Consider the following 22,822-nt stretch of genomic DNA (forward strand, 5'->3'; position numbering starts at 1 on the left):
GGTCCCCTTCACCAGAAGAACTGCCACCGTTCAAGCAGGTGGTTCACTCCCGCCTTCTCAAAGGCATGAACTGCTGGGCTTGATGGTGACGCCCAGTCCTGTAGGCCACGTCACCGAATCTTCCGAACTCAATGAGTTCAAAGTGTTACGAAACACACACAACATGTGAGACGAGCTCAGCAGGTCAGGCAGTATCTACCGAGAGAAGTAAAGCGACAAGTAGCGGACAGAGGTCCTGATGAAAGATGTCGGCCAGAAACGTCGGTAATTTAGCTCCTAGTGTGATCACCCATAGCGGTGATGTCAAGAAGGTTCTAGACAAAGAACGATCCAAGCAAGACCACAAAGGTGGAGCTGATGGAAGATGATGACACAACGACAGTGAAAGCGGTGGAAGGTCCCAGCGGTGAAGGGTCTCAGTCACTGGACCCTGACTCTGATCTGTGAAGCATCGTGTGGTAGCTGCCCGTGGATCGGCCTCCCCATTTTAAACAAAGTCACACACAGGCATTCTCCATGATGGGAATTAATCTTAATATCTTGGAGACAATCCCTCAGGAGAACATCATGTTCAAAGTTCAAAGTAAATGAGTTATCAAAGTACATATACGTCACCATAAACAATCCTGAGATTCATTTCATTGCAAACACTGACAGTGAATAGAACAAAACACAACAGAATCAATGAAAAATCACGCACAGCAAAGACGGACAAACAACCAGTGTGCAAAAGACAACTAATTGTGCAAATACAAAAAATAGCAAAAGCTAAAGAATAATAATAAATCAATAAACAATAAGTATCTGGAACATTAGTTTAAAAGTCCTTGGAAGTGAGTCTGTAGGTTGTGGGAATAGTGTTGGGGGAGTGGGGTGAGTGAAATTATCCCCATTGCTTCAGGAGTTTGATGGATAAGTGGTAATAACTGTTCCTCATCCTGTTAATATGGGACCTGAGGCTGCTTTACCTCCCTCCTGATGGCCACAGCGAGAAGCGCACGTGGCCTTTCCCTCCAACCTGATGGCATGATTTCTTCTTCCGGTAAACTAATCCCGCCCCCCCTTCCTACATTCCCCTATCTGACCTTTAACCTCATCACCCTCCTCCTTCCCTTTCGCCTTTGGCCCACTCTCCTCTGCTATCAGATTCCTTCTTATCCGGCCCTTGACCTTTCCTACCCACCTGGCTTCACCTATCACCTTCCAGCCAGACTCCTTCCCCTCCTCCCACCTTTTACTTCCGGCATCTCCCCCTTCCTTCTCAGTCCTGAAGAACAATCTTGGCCCGAAACGTGGACAGTTTAATCATCTCTATGGATGCTGTCTGAGCTGTTGAGTTCCTGCAGCATCTTGTGTGCGTTGCTGGTTAATGGAAGCTGCTTTCCTGCGACAGGCGGAGTTGCGAAGCCCCGTACATTTCACTCCGGGGAAAGCTATTGCCTGAATTGTAACAAATGGTTTTAGTTTCAACAAACCTGAGCACGTCTGTCCCACACTGACCCCGTCAGCTGTTCTCTCGGCACCTATTCAGTGAATGACGGGAACAAGGGACACTGCAGAGTCTCAGCCTTTTCCAACGATGCCGGATCATAGTAGACGGGGCCAAGGGTAAACACAAGAGATTGTGCAGATGCTGGAAATCCAGACAAAATGCTGGAGGAACTCAGCAGGCCAGGCAGCATTTATGGAGAGGAATAAGGAGCTGACGTTTCGGGCAGACGTTTTGATGGTTCTGGGCCTGTCCTCACTGGAGTTTGGAAGAACGATGAGAGATCTCATTGTGTAATGTTGAAAGGCGTAGATAGTGTGGGATGTGGAGAGAATGTTTCCTGTAGTGGGGGAATTTACACAGCCTCAGAATACAAGGACCCCCTTTGAGAACAGATGGGGCGGAATTTCTTTAGTTGTGGGTCTGTGAAGTCGACCCACCGCCGGTCTTCAATCGGGAACCATTGTGTCGGCCGTCCTAAGGAAGTTAGTGTTGACAAATCCCCGTTGACAATGTCCGCTCCGAGATGTGGGAGCTCACAGACGCGGGGAATTTCCACTATTCCACCGAGACTGCGGTGCGGGTCTGCAGATTGCGGAAAGTGGACATCCCCCTGATGCCGGTTTTGTCCCGACACACCCCACAGGTTAAAACAATAACCATCAAAGGGTTAATGTTGGGTTGTTGAGGCCGGAACCCCACCCGCTCCCGGGACCCGAGACTGGGTGAGTATCACTGCGGAGTTGTGAAACTCACTGACAGTGGCCGAACATTCGCCCCGTGAACTCAACGTCCCTCAACAGTTTAACACAGCCCGCAGCACCATGCGGTTTACAGAGGCTCCTGGAGTGTGCGGTCTCGCTATTTCCGCTTACCTCTCTGCTGTTACCGGTGAGAATCCCCACGGTTAACCATCGCGATTCTGCCTTGTAGCGTTTATTTGGGATGTAGGCGTGTCGGAGGATTTATCTGGGATAATCCGACCGTTCAGTGAACCAAATCTATAACTCCCGCGTGTTCAAATCTTGGGTTTTGTTTGGAAATTGGGTTTGTGTCAATAACATAACGACAGGAAAGTTTTTCATATAGGCTCCATGGGCCGATCGGCCTCCTACGCTGTCTGATTCGAATCAGAATCGTTGTTGGCTGAATCAGAACTGTCCGGGTAATCCTGGGGCAGGAATGCAGACGATTCTCCCCGGGATGGACCCGCACCTGTTCCACAACCTCCCGACCCCGGCGCTGTCCACCAGTCAGTGTTTAACGGTGACGGGTAGGTACAGTATCGATCGCTACGGGATTCACGTGTGTAATCATCGCGTTTGCCATGACCGGCACAACGGAGGGGGGTAATGTTGTGTTTTTTTTCATTCACAACATTAGCGGGGTGTTTTTTTTTCCTTTATAATCTATTTTTCTTTTATCTTTCTTTCTTTGCCTGGATGATGGGGGGGTGGGTGGGGGGGAGACACATAGCAACATGGAGAATTTTAAAATAATTCCCCGGGGTACTATGAGAGTTGAAATATTATGTATTATTATAGACTTAAGTAACCCCGTTAAAAATAATGACTGATTTACTGAATTTTTAAAGTTTTATTGTTAATGGGCTTAATGGACCAGTGAAAAGAAAAAGAATTTTAACATACATTAAGAAAATGAAAATAGATACAGCTTTTATACAAGAAACACATTTAACAGAGATGGAACATCAGAAATTAAAGAGAGATTGGGTCAGAAATGTTATAGCAGCTTCATTTAATTCAAAAGCAAGGAGAGTTGCAATTTTGGTCAACAAAACTTTACCAATTAAAATACAAAATGTATTAATTGATTCTGCGGAAGATATGTAATTATACATTGTCAAATCTTTTCAGAACTATGGACTCTTATGAATATTTATGCACCAAATGAAAGTGATGTAAAATTTATATAGGAGGATATTTTGAATTTGGCTGACGCACATGATAAAATATTAATAGGTGGAGACTTTAACTTTTGTCTAGACCCAGTTTTAGATAGGTCAACAAAGGTTGTTACAAAACCAAAAGCAGCAAAATTAACTTTATCATTGATGAAAGATTTAAATTTGATTGATATATGGAAAAGAATTAACCCAAGAGAAAGAGATTATTCATTTTATTTAAATAGACATAAAACTTATTCAAGGATAGATTTTTTCTTACTATCAGCGAATATTCAAGACAGTGAAAAATATGGAATATAAAGCAAGAATATTGTCAGACCATTCCCCCTTGACAATGACAATGATAATGATGGATAAGGAGGAATCGATTTACAGATGGAGATTTAATTTAATATTATTAATACATCAAGATTTTTGCGATTTTATGAAATAACAAATTCAGTTTTTTTTGGATACAAACTCACATTCAGTTGATGATAAATTTATATTATGGAAAGCAATGAAGGCATATTTGAGAGGCCAGATAATAAGTTATACTTCTAAAATTAAGAAGGAATATATGGTAGAAATAGATCAATTGGAAAAAGAGATTACTAAATTAGAAAAAAATCTCAAAGCTATATGACAGAAGAATAACAAAGACAACTTGTTAATAAGAAACTACAATATAATACACTTCAGACATACCGAACAGAAAAAGTAATTATGAGAACTAAACAGAGATATTATGAACTAGGTGAAAGATCACACAAGATTCTTGCTTGGCAGTTAAAAACAGACCAGGCTTCCAAAACGATAAATGCAATTAGAACAAGTGTAAATAAAATTACTTACCAACTATTAGAAATCAATGAAACATTAAAAATGTTTTATTCTGAATTGTATCAATCAGAATCTCAAAATGATATTGATGAGATAGAAAGGTTTTTATCACAAATAACTCTCCCAAAATTGAATTCAGAAGAACAGAAGGGATTAGATGTGCCTTTTACATTAAAAGAGGTCGAAGAAGCTCTAGGATCACTTCAGAGTAATAAATCTCCAGGAGAAGATGGTTTTCTGCCTAAATTTTACAAAAAGTTTAAAGATTTATTAATTCCTCCTTTTATGGAGCTGATACACAAAGCAGAAAGAACACATAACCTTCCAGAATCTTTTTCGACAGCTATTTTAATAGTATTGCCAAAAAAAAGACAGAGGTCTTTTAAAACTAATATAATATAGACCTATTTCTTTGTTGAACATGGATTATAAAATAATAGCAATGATTTTATCTATTAGGATTATCTAAATACTTACCAAAATTAATACAAATGGACCAAACAGGATTTATTAAAAATAGACAATCGGCAGATAACGTAACCCGGTTACTTAGCATAATTCATTTGGTCAAAGAGGGAAGAAATGAGTGTAGCAGTTGCTTTGGATGCAGAAAAAGCATTTGATAGATTGGAATGGGATTTTTTATTTAAGGTATTGGAAAAATATTAGGAGTATCTTTTATAAAATGGATTAACACCTTGAATACTAACCCCAAAGCTAAAGTGGTGACAAATGGCCAAATTTCAACATCATTTCAATTAACAAGGTCAACTAGACAAGGTTGTCCATTATCACCTGCTTTCTTTGTGTTGGCGATAGCACCATTAGCTGAATTAATTAGAACTGACTCGGATATTATGGGTTTCAGAGTTAATCAGGAGGAATATAAGATTAACTTATTTGCTGATGATGTTCTGATTTATCAAACTAACCCATTACATTTGTTGTGTAAATTATCTTCTAGATTGGAAGAATATGGGAAAATATCAGGGTACAAAATAAATTGGGATAAAAGTGAAATTCTACCCCTTATTAAAGGAGATTATAGTCAATGTCAATTAATAACTCAATTTAGATGGCCGATAAATGGTATAAGGTATTTAGGTATAAGAGTTGATAATGATATAAAGAATTTATATAAATTCAATTATTTGCCATTATTGAAAAAAATTCAAGAGGATCTTGATAAATGGATGATGTTACCAGTAACATTAATAGGTAGAGTCAATGCTGTAAAAATGAATATATTCCCTAGATTACAATATTTATTCCAAACATTACCAATACAATTACCGCAGAAGATTTTTCAAGAGTTAAATAAATGTGTGAGGAAATTCCTTTGGAAAGGTAAAATGTCAAGAATATCGTTGGAAAAATTGACATGGAAATTTGACCTAGGAGGGTTACAATTACCAAATTTTAAGAATTATTGCAAAGCAAATCAACTTAGATTTATTGCATCTTTTTTTGATGAAGATAAACCAGCATGGATTAGAATAGTATTGGATAAAATAGGAGAAAATATACCAGAAGATTTTATATATAAATGGGAATCTAAATGGATACGGGAAAAGAAAGAATCTCCTATACTAAAACATTTGATTGATTTATGGAATAAGATAAATGTTGATGATGAGATAAAGAAATCTTTATTAGCAAAGAGACCTTTAATTCAAAATAAACTTATCCCTTTTACAAAGGATAATCAACTTTTATATAACTGGTTTCACAAAGGGATTAGATATATAGGAGACTGTTTTGAAGGAGGTATATTAATGTCATTTGACCAATTAAAGAATAAATATAAAATATCAAAGAACACTCTTTTCTGTTATTTCCAATTAAGGGCTTATTTAAGAGATAAACTGGGTCAAACAATGTTATTGCCGAAACCTAATGAAATAGAAACTTTAATTCATAAAGGAAAAATAAAAAGAAAAATTCTGGTATGTATAATTTGATTCAAAAACAGGTAATTAAACAAGGAATTTATAAGTCAAGACAAAAATGGGAAACTGATTTGAATATTAAAATTGATAAAACAAGTTGGTCAAGATTGTCTTGACAGTATGACAAATACAATAAATGTTCGACTAAGATTAGTACAATATAACTTTTTACATCAAATATATATTACACCACAAAAAATAAATAGATTAAACTCAAATTTATCTGATCAATGTTTTCGATGTAATCAAGAAATTGGTACTTTTTTACACTGTACTTGGTCTTGTTCTAAAATTCAACCTTTTTGGACAAATTTAAGAGTTTTACTGGAACAAATTATTGGAATACAACTTCCACACAATCCAATATTATTTTTACTAGGCGATATTGAAGGGATAAAATCGAAATCCAAACTGAATAAATAACAGAAAGAATTCATAAAAATTGCATTGGCAGTAGCCAAAAAGGCTATTGCAGTTACTTGGAAATCGGATTCATACTTAAGTATAGATCGTTGGAAGAATGAAATTTTTAGCTGCATTCCACTTGAAAAAATAACTTATAATTTAAGAGATAAATATGAAATATTTCTGAAAATTTGGCGCCCTTATTTACAAAAAGTAGGATTAAATATATAGGTGCTCCGAAGATAAAATTATTGGTTATCTGGGGAAAGAAATATAAATATTAAAGCTATTATGAACTCCATGGAGCATGTGGGGATCTTCCGATATCCAGGCATTCTTTCTTTCTTTTTTTTCTTCTTTTTTTCTATAGGGATATGTTAGGGGGGAGGGATTAAGCGGGGGGGGGGGAAGAGTTGATAATTTTTTTTTCTTTCTGTAACGTATTTGAAAATTCAATTAAAAAAAATCTTAAAATAACATCACAGGAAAGTTTTCCAAATAGGCTCCATGGGCCAATCGGCCTTCTGTTCTGTCAGATTCGAATTGGAATCGCTGTTGGCTGATTCAGAATTGTCCGCGTAATCCTGGGGCAGGAATGGAGCCGGTTCTCCCCGGGATGGACCAGCACCTGTCCCACAACCTCCCAGTCCCGGCGTTGTCCATCAGTCAGTGTATAACGGTGACGGAAAGGTACAGAATTATCGCGCCGCTGGTCCTTCCCCGGGGACGGGTGGATCTTAACGCTGGATGTCCCGGACTGGGACTGTTGTTGGGGAATGGCTCAGACTCAATGAGCCGGAGAACAGAAAGATCCCACATTAAGCACAGCGGGTCCAAGATCATTACAGGGCGGTGGTGAGATGTGTGAAAAATGGACAGAATTAGTTACACTCAAGTTAGTTACACTCTGCAGCCCAAACAATGATTGCGTTTATTGTTTAAATGTCGCCACTTTATATTATAACAATTCCCATCTCCACCTTCAGCCGCTCTAACACCGAGGGTGCATCAGGACAGAGTGAATGGAACCGCCGGCCAGTCCGTGCTCCTACCGGTCTCTTACACAGTCCCGGACCCACACGGGTATCTGCGGATCACATGGACCAGAGGCGGGAACGCTAGTGTATGTGTGGAATATACCTGCTTCCCGGGGCAAGAATGTCACCTCAATGACGGTAGATCGTTCATCACTGTCTCCGAACCATATAAACACCGGGCGCTGCTTTTCCCGGAGAACGCTTCACTGTTACTGAGAGACCTGCAGATCAACGACAGTGGGATTTATGAATTATCCATCAGCGACTCTACGGGGACGGAGAAGGGAAGCTTGGTGTTAACAGTTCGATCGGATGGAACAACTTCCCAGGGTAAGATCGTTCGTTCGTTATGTGCCGTGCTCTCTCGCGGCCTTGACCATGTTTGTTCATGGCAATATTTTCAACAGAAGTGGTTTGCCATTGCCATCTTCTGGGCAGTGTCTTTACAAGAGGGTGACCCCAGCCATTATCAGTACTCTTCAGAGATTGTCTGCCTGGCGTCAGTGGTCGCGTAACCAGGGCTTGTGATATGCACCGTCTGCTCGTACGGCCACCCACCACCTGCTCCCGTGGCTCCACATGTCCCTGATCCGGGGTGAAGCAGGTGCTACACTTTGCCCAAGGGTGACCTGCAGGCGAGCGGGGGTAAGGAGCGCCCTACACCTCCTCTGGTAGAGACGTATCTCCACCCTGCCACCCACAGGTTTTTAAAACTCAGGGTAAGATTGAGTTTTAAAAACAAAATGTTGGAAACACTTGGCAGGTTAGGCAGCATCAGTGGAAAGAGAAACAGACGACGTTTCTGGTCAAAGACCCTTCGCCAGAAGTCAATATTACGCCGCAGAGGAGGCGAGGGCGGGTTGGATGGGACAAAGGCCGTTCTAGAGTTCCAACAGTCCGCTCTCTGAGAAAGAAATGGACACGGAGGCACTGGCTACAGACGAGGAGTTCAGCGGCTTATTGGGCTGGAATTATTAAATTAAAATGATGGAAAAAGATGTGGGTGAGGTCAGAAGCTGAGGATCGATCGCTCGGGAAAGGAGAGGGGAAGATCAGTATCGAATCCAGACTATAGATGGTGAGAATGCGGCGGAGGGAGGGGGTTTGGGGGGAGTTGGGACTTGTCAGTGTGGAAAGTGAAGAGGCAAAGGAAACCCAGGAGCGGCTTTGTTGAGGTTTACAGTCGTTCGCTTTAGAAAGGAGGGGACACGTTGTCTGTGTCAGCACTGAATGTTACAGAGGATAAAGTGGAATTGTGGATCAGGACAGCGCTGAGACAGGTTGTTGTAGAGAGAGTTGAGGGTTATTCATGTCTGAGCGGAGTTAGCATGGATCTCAGCGAGGAATACTGCAGGAGAAAGTTCAAAGTAAATTTATTATCAAAGGACGTGTATGTTACCAGATATTACCCGGAGATTCGCTTCCATACACGTATCAGAACAAAGAAATACAATAGAATGAATGATAAACTGCACACAAACACTGACAACTGACCAATTGTAAAAGAAAACTGTGCAAATAACAAAAATATATAAACATATAAATAAATAGATAAATATAGAAACAAACAAATGGAGACAATGAGTTGTAGAGTCCTTGAAAGTGAGTCCATAGGTCGCCCGGTGATCCAGGGTGGTTCTGAAAAGAAAAGGGTGGATATTCAGTTGGAATTCACGTGGGATCAGTTGCAGCTCAATGCATTTGAAAAGGAAAGACATGTTACTGGGTGAAGACACATGGTTTTGGTCAAAGACAAGAAAGGAAAGACGAATCACTGAGGGTGGACACAGTAAAGCCCATCGGAAAGTGAAGGGGAACGCCTTCAATACCACATTGCTGGAAGAGAAGAGACAGTGAACTCAACAGTTAATTTAAAATAAATATTTTATGAGATACATTGCTCCCTATAAGAATTGAACAAGGTGGTAACGTTCAGGGTGAACCTTGGACTCAACAATAACTCTTCTCAGAACAATGACTGCCCGGACCATTCCACCTGGTCAATATCCCAGTTCTAGTGCTTTAGAATCACAGCTCGATTATGTACAAGAGGCCATTGGGCCATCATAGTGGTGCAGGTGGAAACGACTATGGGTAACCCTAGGTGATTTCTAAGGTAAGGACCTGTTCAGCATAGCTTTGTGGGCCAAAGGGCCTGTATTGTGCCGTAGGTTTTCTATGTTTCTATGTTTCACTACAGTAAGGGCTGCTTATTAAATTAGTCTCACAGCCTTGTTATTACTTCAGAGTTCTGTAAATGCTGAGTGTATATTAAACCACATTGGAAGTGATTCCTGAAACTGTTTCCACCGGATTTTCATCCAGTGAATCCCAGAATATGAGAATGGGCTGTGAGTTTTACTTCCCAACTGTTCTATTGACTTACACCCCACATTGTCCCCGGGGATTAGGAGCAATCTCTCCATCGGAGACAATATGAACACACTTCACTCTCCCAGCTTCCTTCTCTGCCGAGGATACAAACATATTCCACATTTCTGCTGTCTTCAATTCCTGGCACCATTCCAGTAAATCCCTCACCATCCTGTCCAAAGCCAGGAGATCTATCCTAGAGTGAGGAGTCCAGAACCAGATACAAAAATCCAGTTGGACCCAGCAAGCGTGGATGTGGATAAAGTTTCAACAACAATTTCCTTATTATTGTGCTGTAGATTTCATTTGTAAACCTCAGCTTTGTGTCTGTCATTTTAAGATAATTTTAATGAATTTCTGAGCATTGTCAATATATTGCTAGTGAACAGCAAAAGGTAAATGGAGACCGTATATTCATATTGCATTTTCTTTCTAAGCGTTCTTCCCTGTTCAAAGCTCCGTCCATTGCTGTGTTCTCGTTGTGTTGTGTAGAAAACCACCCGATCTCCATTACTGTACAAGGAATGCATGAGTTCCAAGGTGATTTCACACTTCACAAAATCAGTGGCAGTGTAATGATTAAATGACTGGGCGAACAAAGTTTTGGGCCAGCACGTTACATATCAGTCTGGATTCCATATGAAAGCTGGAAATTAAAAATCAAACATCTGCAATTAATTCTAGTAATGGTGATTGTGAAATGAGTGGATTGTCAGAAGGAAAATCTGATGCTTTTCAGGGAACTATCCCACCTTTCTCACTCAGTGGGACCTCAGTGTAACTCTGCTTCACTAACTGGTTTATTCTCAGTTGTCGCCTTGGTTCAGGGTGGAATAGACAATAAATGGCCATGTTTCCCATGACAGTCACTTACTCTGAATAAATAAATGTGATTTTCCTTGAGCTCCACTGGCTGATAGCAAAGCTAAAATGACTAGAGCAGTTTAGAGTCTGCAGATTAGAGCACTCTGCCTTAAACGAGTGTGGGCAGAAAACACTTGTGCATAAAAGAGTGACCTTGCTGTCTGCTGTTTCGAAGCTGTAACCAACTTCTGTGTGGTAATTGTTTTCTCTTGCAGCAAGTAAAATAAGCGTGCTTATGCTTGATCCACTCTGTGTTATTTGTTGTTTGTTGTACGATGTAGTGAACAGGTGCTCAACAGAAACACCAGCTACAGACAGGACTCCAGTGATAAAGGAAGAAGTTATTATTCGAATTGTTGTGTTCACTGCTACTGTCATCATCTTGTGCCTCATTGTGAAAATGCGAAGAGGTAAGCAGGATGTAGTCTCAGGTAACCCAAAACGTGATGTGTCTGTCTTTGGATTGATTTTCATGAGTATAATTAGACCTGGGTGTTCATCTTAATATTTTTTGCATCACAAATGTTACTACTTCTTTGAAAATAATATTTAAACTTTCTTGATCACTGTACATTTTTATAATAATGGCCATGTTTAATCAACAGTCTCCATTATTCATCACCCAATGTCATTCACCCTGAAGCTGGGCATCACTGTATAAGTACAGAGTGAGAACATTGTGTGGGTCTGGGCTCCAGCAAAGGGATTGGGGAGGTGGGAGTTCCACTATCCCCTTCCAATTAAATTATGACTAATCTATATTTGAACTTCATCTAAATGCCTTTGTGTTGGTGACTTTTCAATTGTAGCATGTGGGGAGAGTTCAGTATTTCCCTCTCTAACATGTGAGGGTGTGTTTTCTGGCTTCATATTAAAATACTCAAGTTTGAATTTTAAAGATATTTCCCCTGGCATTGGGCAACATTCTCATCTCACTCACCCCACACCTGCCACTTACGCACAATACAATGCTTAAAAGAAATAGAAGCAGCCATTTCTGTTAACTGCCACAGTATTTAACCACGTGTGAAGTGATACACTTTGGAAAGTCAAGTCTGAAGTCAAAATTCTCAGCAATGTGGAGTGATAGAAGGATCTTGAGGTCCACGTCCATTGATACTTGAAAGTTGCTGAGCACATTGATAAGGTTGTTAAGAAGGTGTTTGGTGTGTGGACCTTCATTAGCTGGGGATTGAGTTCAAGAGTATGAAATAATTTTGCAGCTCTACAAAATCCTGGTGAGACCACACTTGAGTTATTGTGTTCAGTTCTGGTCACCTTATTATAGGAAGGATGTGGAAGCTTTAAGTAGAACGCAGAGGAGATTTACCAGACTGCCGTCTGGATTTGAATGCATGTCTTATGAGGATAGATTGAACAAGCTCAAGTTTTCTCTCTGGAGAGGAGGATGAGCAGTGACTTGATGGAGATGTATAAGATGGTAAGAGGCATAGATCAAGTGGATAGCCAGAGACATTTGCCTATGGCAGAAATGGTTAATAAGCAGGAGTATAACTTTAAAGTGATTGGAATAAATTATAGGGGAAATGCCAGAGGTGAGTTTTTTACACAGAGAGTGGTGAGTGTGTGGAACACTCTGGTAGGGGTGGTGATAGAGGCAGGTACATTAGGGGTGTTTAAAAAAAACTGTTAGACAGGCACATGGATGATAGAACAATGTAGGGCTATGCAGGAGGGAAGAGTTAGATTAGTCTTGGAGTAGGTTAAAAGGTCAGCACAACATTCTGGGTCAAAGGGTGTGTACTGTGTTATACTGTTCTGTGCTCATCACATTTGCCCAACCTTTGTTAATTACTTTCATTTTTTTTTCATTTTCCTTCAGTGTTGGTTTCTACATCTCTGAACTTCTGCTTTTATGTCTCACAGGAGCCAATCTTTAACAGGTCACATTATTCCAAGTACTTTATCTAAATTAGGGCTCTGACCCATAATCTGGACTGTCTATTTCCTGCTGCAGATGTTCCCTGGCCTGCTAAGTTCCTCTAGTATCTTCACATTGTATCATCTGCAGTCTCACTTCATCTCTCTCTCTCTTAACCTGAATATTATGATGAGAATACAATTGTGTCTGTTTTATTTTCCATTCATAACTATGCAGAATTCATATATTCAGTACCAATTCAGGGAGAAGTTGGTACACTTCTGGTTAAATCTATGTTTCTAGTTGTTTCAGTAAATAGGATGTTTATTGAAGAATAAATATTTGTTGTTTGCTTGTGATGGAACAAAGGAAACAACCTCTCCTCACAAGGCTGTAATTCTGTCATCACGTGGAGAAAGGCTCGAAGCAATTGACCGGTAATATTCAGATTCAGATGTGTTTATTTCTCACATGTACACCAATACACACAGTGAAATGTGTTGGCTGCGTTCACAACCAACACAACCTCAGGATGTGCTGGGACAGCTCCAAGCATCGTCACACATTCCAGAGCCAACACAGCAGGTCCATGATGTCCAGCAGAACAACACAAGCAACAACAACAACATCAAAACAAAACTACAACAACAAAACAAGCCCATTTCCCCTTTCCCACCCACTCACACACACCAGACAGGTTGTGTCTGGGTTTCCCACCCCCTGACCTGGTCTGCTGTCGCAGACACACAGACTATAAGATATCGGGCCTTTGACTTATGGACGCATTGGCGCAGGAGCTTCAACCATCAGGTCTTGACCTCCAGCCTTGCTGATTTTGGTATCAACACCAGGACTGGCTGAGCATGGGACCTTGAACTCCAGGCCTCAAACTGTGGACTTGCATGGATCTCGGACTGTTGGACTCACTCACCATGGAGGGATCACTGGCCATTGTCCCTCCTGCTTGCACATATATTCCTCCCAGGACTTGCCAACCAGGAGATGACTCACTGAACGGGAGGATAACCAGCTCTCATCCATGGGGCCCACTGAACCCAGCCCTTATTAACCAACACAGTCAAAGTCAGCTCACAGGACACTGAAGTGTAGTAGCAGTAAATCTTCACTGTTCCAGATTTCTTTTTATGTAGCATCATTCAGAAATGTGTGTATGTCATGACAGATTTGTTTATTATTGCAGGAAGATTAACAATGTTTTCTTTATTCCCCTCCCCACCCCCTCACCCCCAGTTTGTAAAGGATCTCAGGAGCAAAGCAAAGAGGGACGTAACTGTCAGGTAAGTGCAATTTATCCTTAGCTTTACTTTCCTAGATCATATTAACTTGATGTGGTTTCTACCCAAGCTTTACCCCATGGTATTAGAATCCCACTTAGTGCAGCATTTAACTTCTCTGTTAGGATGTCAATCCTGCTCCTGGTATTAGTTCACTTTTCACAAGTAGTACAACACCTTCTTGACCTGGCACAAGCATCAATATTTGCCAAGGCTGAACTTTTCCTTCTGGAATCACTCATTCAATTATGTGTTTACTTTCTCAATCAGTTTCTCTGAATTTGCACATGGCTTGTTGCGGGTCCCCTTGATGTAACACTTACTAAGTTAGCTGAAACCTCTTGAGACTCCTGCTGCAAAATGTAGAAACATAGCAACATAGAAAGCCTACAGCACAATACAGGCCCTTCAGCCCACAAAGTTGTGCCAAACATGTACTTACTTTAGAAATTTCCACCACTGTTACCGGTAGCCCATTCCAAGCACTCACCACTCTCTGTGTAAAAGACTTACCCCTGACATCTCCTCTGTACCTACTTCCAAGCAACTTAAAACTGTGCCCTCTCGTATTAGCCATTTCAGCCCTGGGGAAAAGCCTCTGACTATCCACATGGTCAATGCCTCTCATCATCTTATACACCTCTATCAGATCACCTCTCATCCTCCATCACTCTAAGGAGAAAAGGCCAATTTCACTTAATCTATTCTCATAAGGCATGCTCACCAATCTAGGCAATATCCTTGTAGATCTCAACACAAAATACACTGCAGATTCTGGGGTCAAAGCAACACATACTACATGCTGGAGGAACTCAGCAGGTCAGAGAGCATCTGTAGAAACGAGCAGTACACGTTTCAGGCCGAGACCCTTCATCAGGACTAAAGAGGGAGGGGCCAGAGGCTCTATACAGAAGCTGGGAGGAAGGTGGGAAGGAGAAGGCTGGTAGGTGCCAGGTGAAAAACCAATCAGAGGAAAGATCAAGGGGTGGGGGAGGGGAAGCAGGAAATGGATAGGCAGGAAAAGGTGAAGAAGGAATGTAAGGGAAAAGCACTGTGTAGTAGAAGAAGGAAGAATCATGAGAGAGGTGATAGGCAGCTGGAGGAGGAGGCAGAGTGAAACTGGGATGGGGAAAGGGAGGCGGAGGGAATTACCAGAAATTGTAAATCTCCTCTGCAGCCTTTCTATAGTTTCCACATCCTTCCTGTACTGAGGTGACCAGAACTGAGCACAGTACTCCAAGTGGGGTCTGACCAGGGTCCTATATAGCTGTAACATTACCTCTCAGCTCTCAAATTCAGTCCCACAGTTGATGAAGGCCAATGCACTACATGCCTTCTTAACCACAGAGTCAACCTGCGCAGCAGCTTTGAGTGTCCTTTGGACTCTGACCCCAAGATCCCTCTGATCCTCCACACTGCCAAGAGTCTTACCATTAATACTATATTCTGCCATCATATTTGACCTATCAAAATGAACCACTTCACACTTATCTGCATTGAACTCCATCTGCCACTTCTCTGCCCAATTTTACATCCTATCAATGTCCTGCTGTAACCTCTTGACAGCCCTCCACCGTATCCACAACACCTCCAACCTTTGTGTCATCAGAAAATTTACCAACCCATCCCTCCACTTCTTCATCCAGGTCACTTATAAAAATCATGAAGAGAAGGAGTTCCAGCCTGTGACCTGAGGCACACCACTGGTCATCAACCTCCATGCAGAATATAAAATGTCTACAATCACTCTTTGCCTTCTGTGGGAAGCCAGTTCTAGATCCACAAAGCAATGTCCCCCTGGATCCCATTCCTCCTTACTTTCTCAATAAGTCTTGCATGGGGTACCTTGTCAAATGCCTTGCTGAAATCCATATACACTACACCTCCTGCTCCACATTCATCAATATGCTTAGTCACATCCTCAAAAATTCAATCTGGCTCGTAATGTATGACTTGCTTTTGACAAAGCCATTCTTACTGTTCCTAATCATATTATGACTCTCCAAGTTCATTAATTAAGTACCTCTACTATCTCCTCTGGTTCCATACACTCTTCTCCACAGTCACATTTGATTGGACCTGTTCTCTCACGTCTTATCTTCTTGCTCTTCACATACTTGTAGAAGTATGTCATACATGTACATGTCTCACATACATGTCTTCCCTGATTGCTGATATCATGTTAGTTTTCTCACAACACAACATTTTTCCCCGGCCATTTTCAACCTGGGCTAGTGACTGGTGATGAAGGAGGTGAATGTTTCACCAGGCATGTAGATGGTCCTCAAACTGACTGGAAAGAATTGTTCTGTGGGACTGAAAGGAAAAAGTTCAATCTGATTCCTCCTTGTCTCCTGCTAAAATAAAACAGAAGCCTGTAAGACAGAATGGTGTTCGCTTGGAGTGGGTTTGTTTTGAGAAAGTACAACAGAATCAGTCCACAGCAATGCTTTGGGAAAGTTAAGGGAGTACAAGTCTACAGTCACAACAGAGAACAGTGGTAATAACATGTTTGTCTGGGATCAAGGCTGTAAGGGATAAGGGGGTGGGTACTGTTACCACCAGGGGATGGAAAAGTACCAATGTAAGGGGTTTTGAAGGACATGAAAAGGGACACTTTCATAAGACTACAAGGATACAGGTGGGGTGGGGGGTGGTCCTGGGGGCAGCGCATAACACATCCAACTGTCCTGTTGTGACCCTTATCTAACCAGGAAGAAAGCAACACTTTGAGTGGGGTCCAGAGCAACAGTCCATCGAGGCTGCTCGGGAAACTGTGTTTCAGGCCCTGCCTCTGTCTCCTCGTTTACCCGGATCACCGTGGAGTTACAGGTGTCCCTACATCAGAATTTATGGAGTAAATGACGAGGACAGAATGGGGTGAACATTCCCCTAGGGTTCCGGCCCCGCACCCTACCTGGTGCAGCTAGCCGATACAGACCCTTTGAAAAACAACCACTGGCCAGGGCGTTGGTGGAGACGGAGGCCTCCCGAGGGAAGCGAAGTCATTCTGACACCCGACCTCCCGATTTTGACGTGGGTGCTCTCGGAGACCTTCACTACCCCGGGTGGGCGGGGGGGGCAGCCTCTATTGTGAAATGAAGTGGTACATTGCAGAACGGGCAAACAAGGGCTCGGGGCGGTGGGGGGAGGGGGTCATCGACTCTGAATTCGGCGTTGTGGCTGGTCATTTGGGAGTACATGCCACGAGTGAAGGTGCTCAACAACGAGGTATACGACTACCTGTAGACATAACGAAAGAAGTTAACACTGTGTGTGATATTTGTCAGCAGGTTAAAAGGAGAGAAGTGGACTGCTCACATTAACGGGGATGGTCCAGCGCAGGTATAACAGATTGATTACATCGGACTCCTGGCACAGCAGCAACAATTTGCTTACCATGGTTGTAACCTATTCAGGTCTGTTCGTGGAGATTCCTTGCACAAATGCTGACTAAAATCACACACTGAATGGATTGCAGAAATTAATTGGTTGTTACGGGACCCCCATGTCAGTTAATGGGTCTCACTTCTCAGGGCAGGCCGTGAAAGACTGGGCTGCCAGTAGAGGAATTCATCACGTATACCACAGATCCAATTAATCCCAAACATCAAGGCTGATTGAGAGAATGAATGGACCTTTGAAAGAACTGATTCTTTTAGTGACCCCCAACTCACACCGTACAGGGGCGGCTGACTGTACTATGTATCCCAAGCCTTGTACAATCTAAACAACGGACCTTTACTCAAAGGATTATCGCTAACCAGGGTGATCAAGTGTACCCCAGAATCAGGGGATGAAGCAGGCACTGAAGAAAGGGCTTCCACAGCGGGAGGGAAAGTATGGGTGCACCTTCAAATTCTCTGGTTTGTGAGGGGGAGATTGCAGCAAACGGAGACGGTAACACATACTGGGCATCAGTACAAGGGGAAGATCATCTGTTGTGTTTGAACAGGGAGAAACTGGCCAAATAATAATGATTTTAATGTCTGTAAGACTGATAATAATAGATACTTTGTTTTCGCCCAGGAGAAATTACAGCCCTGGAATTAAGCTGATGGAGGCAAGGACTTTCCCCTGAGCAGAGGCCACCAATTCAACTGCAAAAATAACACACAAAAAACAGCTATCTGAAAAGAAGACATCCTTCAGTGCGACCACACCTCCGAGACGAGAGAGAGAGAGAGAGTGAGTGAGAGAGAGAGAGTGAGAGAGAGAGAGAGAGAGTGAGAGAGAGTGAGAGAGAGAGAGAGAGTGAGAGAGAGTGAGAGTGAGAGAGAGGGAGAGAGAGAGCGAGAGAGAGTGAGAGAGAGAGCGAGAGACAGACAGAGAGAGAGAGACAGAGGGAGAGAGGGGGAGTGAGAGCGAGAGAGAGAGTGAGCGAGAGAGAGAGACAGAGAGAGAGAGTGAGAGAGAGCGAGCGAGAGACAGAGAGAGAGAGAGAGAGAGAGAGAGAGAGAGAGAGAGGGAGTGAGAGCGAGAGAGAGAGTGAGCGAGAGAGAGAGAGAGAGAGAGAGGGAGTGAGAGCGAGAGAGAGAGAGAGTGAGCGAGAGAGAGAGAGAGAGAAAGTCTGTGAAAGTCTGTTGGCATTCCACAGATCAGCTCATTTACACGATGATAAGTATTATTTTGATTTCTGTACTGCTACTGTTGTAGAGATTTGTTTTTCCTTTTGTATTGCATTTCCGCTAGTTCTAATAAAGTGTTTTCTTGTGCACGTGTGTCGTCCCTTTGATTGTGAATACACTATCAAATACCTTGTGCTGAACCAGGAAAGAACACGCAACACGTTTTAAAATAATTCCCTTTACAGATGCCGTGTGTGAAAAGAGGATGCATTGTTGCTGGTGATTCATTGTGTGACTACGTTATAGTGGATACATTATTCTGTATTTATTCTGCATTTCTGTTGCTGTTTTACCTTGTACCACTTCGATTCACTGTGTGTTGAATTGATCTGTATGAACAGTATGCAAGAGGAGTTTCTCATTGCACCTCAGTACATATGACAATAGTAAACCAATTCCTATCCAATTTCTTACACAAAAGCAGACAGGACTGGTAGTTCCTTTACCATCACCATGATAGGTTTTATTCCAAAGGGACATTGGCAATGAGAGATCCGTGTTGTCAGGGCTGAGATGACAGACGAGACTGGGTAGTGGCTGTTACCTGTGTAATTCCCCTGACGTGAGGGTGCGGTAAGCTACGGTGCTCTGTGTGATCACAGATGTTACAGGTGAAAGTTTGCCTGCCCAGTTACTGCAGAAGGTACAACCAGGTCAGAAGCAAATCCGGCTTCACAGGAAACACAAACGTTACAAAGTGTGCATAGTTTAAATGAAAATAAGGTTGTCTTTCAAGGTGTAAATTTAAAATGAGGATTCTTACATATAGAACAAATATATTTAGCATTTACTGTGAATGTTTTGACCAACTATCTCAGAATTACTCTTTGAAGAATGGAAAATGTACATGATGTTGTAGTAAACTGTGGGCTTGTTAATGGAAAATAGTTAATGCAAAATTAGGTGTGATCTCATGAATTATTTGTAGTTGTTACACATGATGGTATTGAGTTCATGGTCCACAAACCCTTAACCTCAAAAGGAAATGTTAATACAGGTACAGGTATTTATATGGACCTCACCACTGGGAGGTTTATACTATATCAACCCACTCTTCAAAGTCCTGCCTACTTTCCTGTCGAGTTTCTGTGGCGAGGTCTAACTGCCAACACCTACTGTTTGAATAGTGGGTTCCTACCCCCCCCCCCCACTGATGAAATACTTTCAGCTAATGAAGTAGTTTAAGCAGTTTATTTCATTTTAATGAAATACCTTAGAAAAATAGTTAACACACATTTAAAACTGCCCTTTTAACTTCAGACTGAAATTTGCGTGAAATTTACATTAAGAACTGAAGATTGTTTCTTGTTTACAATGAGATGCTGAGCAAACAATACTGGTTAGAAGTTTAACTTTGTCACACACAACTCTGACTTTTGGAAAGGTCATGCTGCTGTACCAGAAAGCTGAGGTTCGGGATAAGCCTCTCAGCAACTGGAACGTGAATATCCATCACACGGAGAGAGTGAAAATATCCTGTTGACACTCTTCATCAAAAAATTAAGAAATTCTGCCTGAGTGAAATCCCTTACCCACGTTGTGCCTGTGAATACAATGTACTGCCTGACCTCTGATTTCTTTTACTGGGCATGTTGAAACTGTCAGGACTTAGTTTCAACAGTTTCAGGTAATACATTCCCTCTGTTTAGAGTCACAGAGTCAACACAGAAACAGGTTCTTCGGCCCATCTAGTCCATGTTGAAACAATTTAAACTGCATACTCCCATTGACCTGCACCAGGACCATAACCAACGATATCACTACTATCAATGTACCTATTCAAACTTCTCTTAAATGTTTCTTAAATTGGCCAGTTCTGTTATAAAGTTAAAGTTCAAAGTAAATGTATTATTAAACTACACATGTGTCACCATGTACAACCCTGGGGTTCATTTTCTTGTGGGCATACCCAATAAATCTGGAGAATAATAACCACAACAGAATCAATGAAAGATTCGCACTCTTCTCGTCTCCCACCCCTTTCTTTTTTTCTGCCTTCCTCTTTCTCATTTCTTTCTCCCCCATAATCTTCCTGTGCTATTCCCTCCAAACCCTTTTCTCTGTTCTGCTGTTCCTCTCTGTGCATTTCTCTCTCTCTGTTTCTTTCTACTTCTCTCAATCTATCTGCTTCTGCTCATCTGTGTCGATTCCCCAGGTCTCAGTTCCCTGATCTTACAAACTACGTGAGTGGAAACATTTCTGCATCTCCGTCACACCCTCTCAGGATCTTATACAATTCCACAAGTTCACCACTCATTCTTCTAAAGGCCAGACAATGTACATCTATAGCGACTTGTAAAAGGACAACCTCATCATCCCAGGAGTTATCCAAGTGTAGGCAGAGGGATCAGTTTAGTTGGGAGTTTAATTACTTCAGCACAACATCATGAGATGAAGGGCCTGTTCCTGTGCTACACTGTTCTGTGCTCTATGGAGCCCTTTGGACTGTCTACAATGGCAGCTCATCCTTGCTTAAATAAAGGAACCAAGACCTCTTGGTGTGACCTCACCAGTATCCTGTACCATTGTAGTAAGTCTTTCCAATTTCTAAACTTCCATCCTCTTGCAATAAATTTCATCTGCCTTTTGCTTAACCCTGCAGGCTAACTTCTTGTGATCTAAACACATCACCTGGATCCCGCTGTACCTCACTCAACTGCAATCTTTCTCCATTTAGATGAGAGTCTTGCCTTTAGATTCCTCATATCACAGTGCAGGACTTCATATCTGCCAAGTCCTCACCAAAGACTGACTGTGGATTGCACATTTCTGGTGGTGGTTACCCCACAGAGGAGACACCCAGAGACCAGGTCTCTGTCAGACAGACAGCAGCACAGGCTGTTAGTTCAGCAGGTGCCTGGGGCTGTTTTGAGAATCTGTATCCATGATCGTTTGAGATGACCAACTGTTTTATTTCCACTTTTACTGATGCCAAATTAGGTATGATCACAAATCAAGATGAGGATGTAAAGAAGATTCAAATGGATGTAGACAAGCTGAGTGAGTGAGTGAGTGAGTGATGGATGGAATGTAATGAAGAAAAATGTTGTCAGCCATTTTAGTGCACAATATAGAAATGCAAAGGTTTTTAGTGGTAAGACAGCAATGATGTTCAAAAGGAATTAAGTCTTCTTGTACACAAGTTGGTCAGATTCAACAGACTGGTGCTGTATAATACTAGGGAGGCAAATGGTATGTAGTCTTATTAAGAGCAAATTTAATTACTGAATTATGGAAATCCTACTGCAATAAGAGCCTTTTTAAGGGGACAGATGGACTATTGTGTACAGTTCTGGTCAATTTATCTAAGAATAGATTTACTTGTCATAGTGGGAGATCAATGAAGATTCACCAGGATGGTCCAGAATTGTCAGTTTGCTCTAACAACAGGTTAGACTGGACTTGTGCTGTCCAGGGTTTAGGGAAGGTCTCGGAGAAACTCAAAAAATTCTTTCATCACTTAACATCATAAAAATATTGCCCTCTGCCTGAAGAGAACAGCATTCAGGTTCCTGGGCATCATTACTTTGCAGGACCTCATGGGAGAACGATATCTCCTTCATTCACAAAAAGGCTCAGCAGAGGATGTACTTCATGTGGCAATTGCTAAAATTGCATCATTAGTTAGAGACATGCAAAAACAAATTGGACTATGCAAATTTCACCCAATCATTGATCAGTAATCTCATGTTATTGTTTTGCAATTATTAGAACAAAGATAATGTCATTTCAGATTGGAGTAACCTACTGCAAGTTGGATTTTGCTATTGTGAGATTTGAAAATAGCTTTTCAGGAGAGTGTATGATTCTAAAAATAAGCAGAACCTGATTTTTCCTTGTAGAACAGAGGGTTTATTGAATGAAACTTCACCCCTTCATAAATATGTTTCCCTTTGATAATGGGAACCACAGGTTGGAGATGGTGTGCTCGACACTGAAGTCAGTTGGACACAACAGACCAATGCACAAATGGAAATGCACACATCCAAAGATACAGTTGTGTATGCTTCAGTGCAAAAAGTAAGTGTTGAGTTTTCACCTTAAACCCACCCTAAATAACAGTGGAAAAGAGTTACTGCAAAATGTCCAGGTGGCATATTGATAGTTGTTTGTCTGTGTAGCCATCCTGGTACTCTGGGGCCCAGGAGACA

At 41.7% G+C, this 22,822-nt stretch overlaps 1 protein-coding gene across 1 annotated transcript; it reads left to right on the forward strand.

Annotated features, from left to right (window-relative positions):
* Positions 1–245: 245 nt before the first annotated feature.
* LOC140721570 (uncharacterized) lies at positions 246–18,222 on the forward strand. Its single transcript, XM_073036405.1, has 6 exons — positions 246–348; positions 7,579–7,959; positions 11,148–11,276; positions 14,000–14,046; positions 17,337–17,388; positions 18,073–18,222. The coding sequence occupies exons 1-5, from the start codon at positions 246–248 to the stop codon at positions 17,367–17,369; spliced, it is 693 nt and encodes a 230-aa protein (XP_072892506.1). The 3' UTR covers positions 17,370–17,388; positions 18,073–18,222.
* Positions 18,223–22,822: the final 4,600 nt, after the last annotated feature.

The sequence above is a fragment of the Hemitrygon akajei genome, chromosome 2, assembly GCF_048418815.1.
Source record: "Hemitrygon akajei chromosome 2, sHemAka1.3, whole genome shotgun sequence".
Taxonomy (NCBI): Eukaryota; Metazoa; Chordata; class Chondrichthyes; order Myliobatiformes; family Dasyatidae; genus Hemitrygon; species Hemitrygon akajei.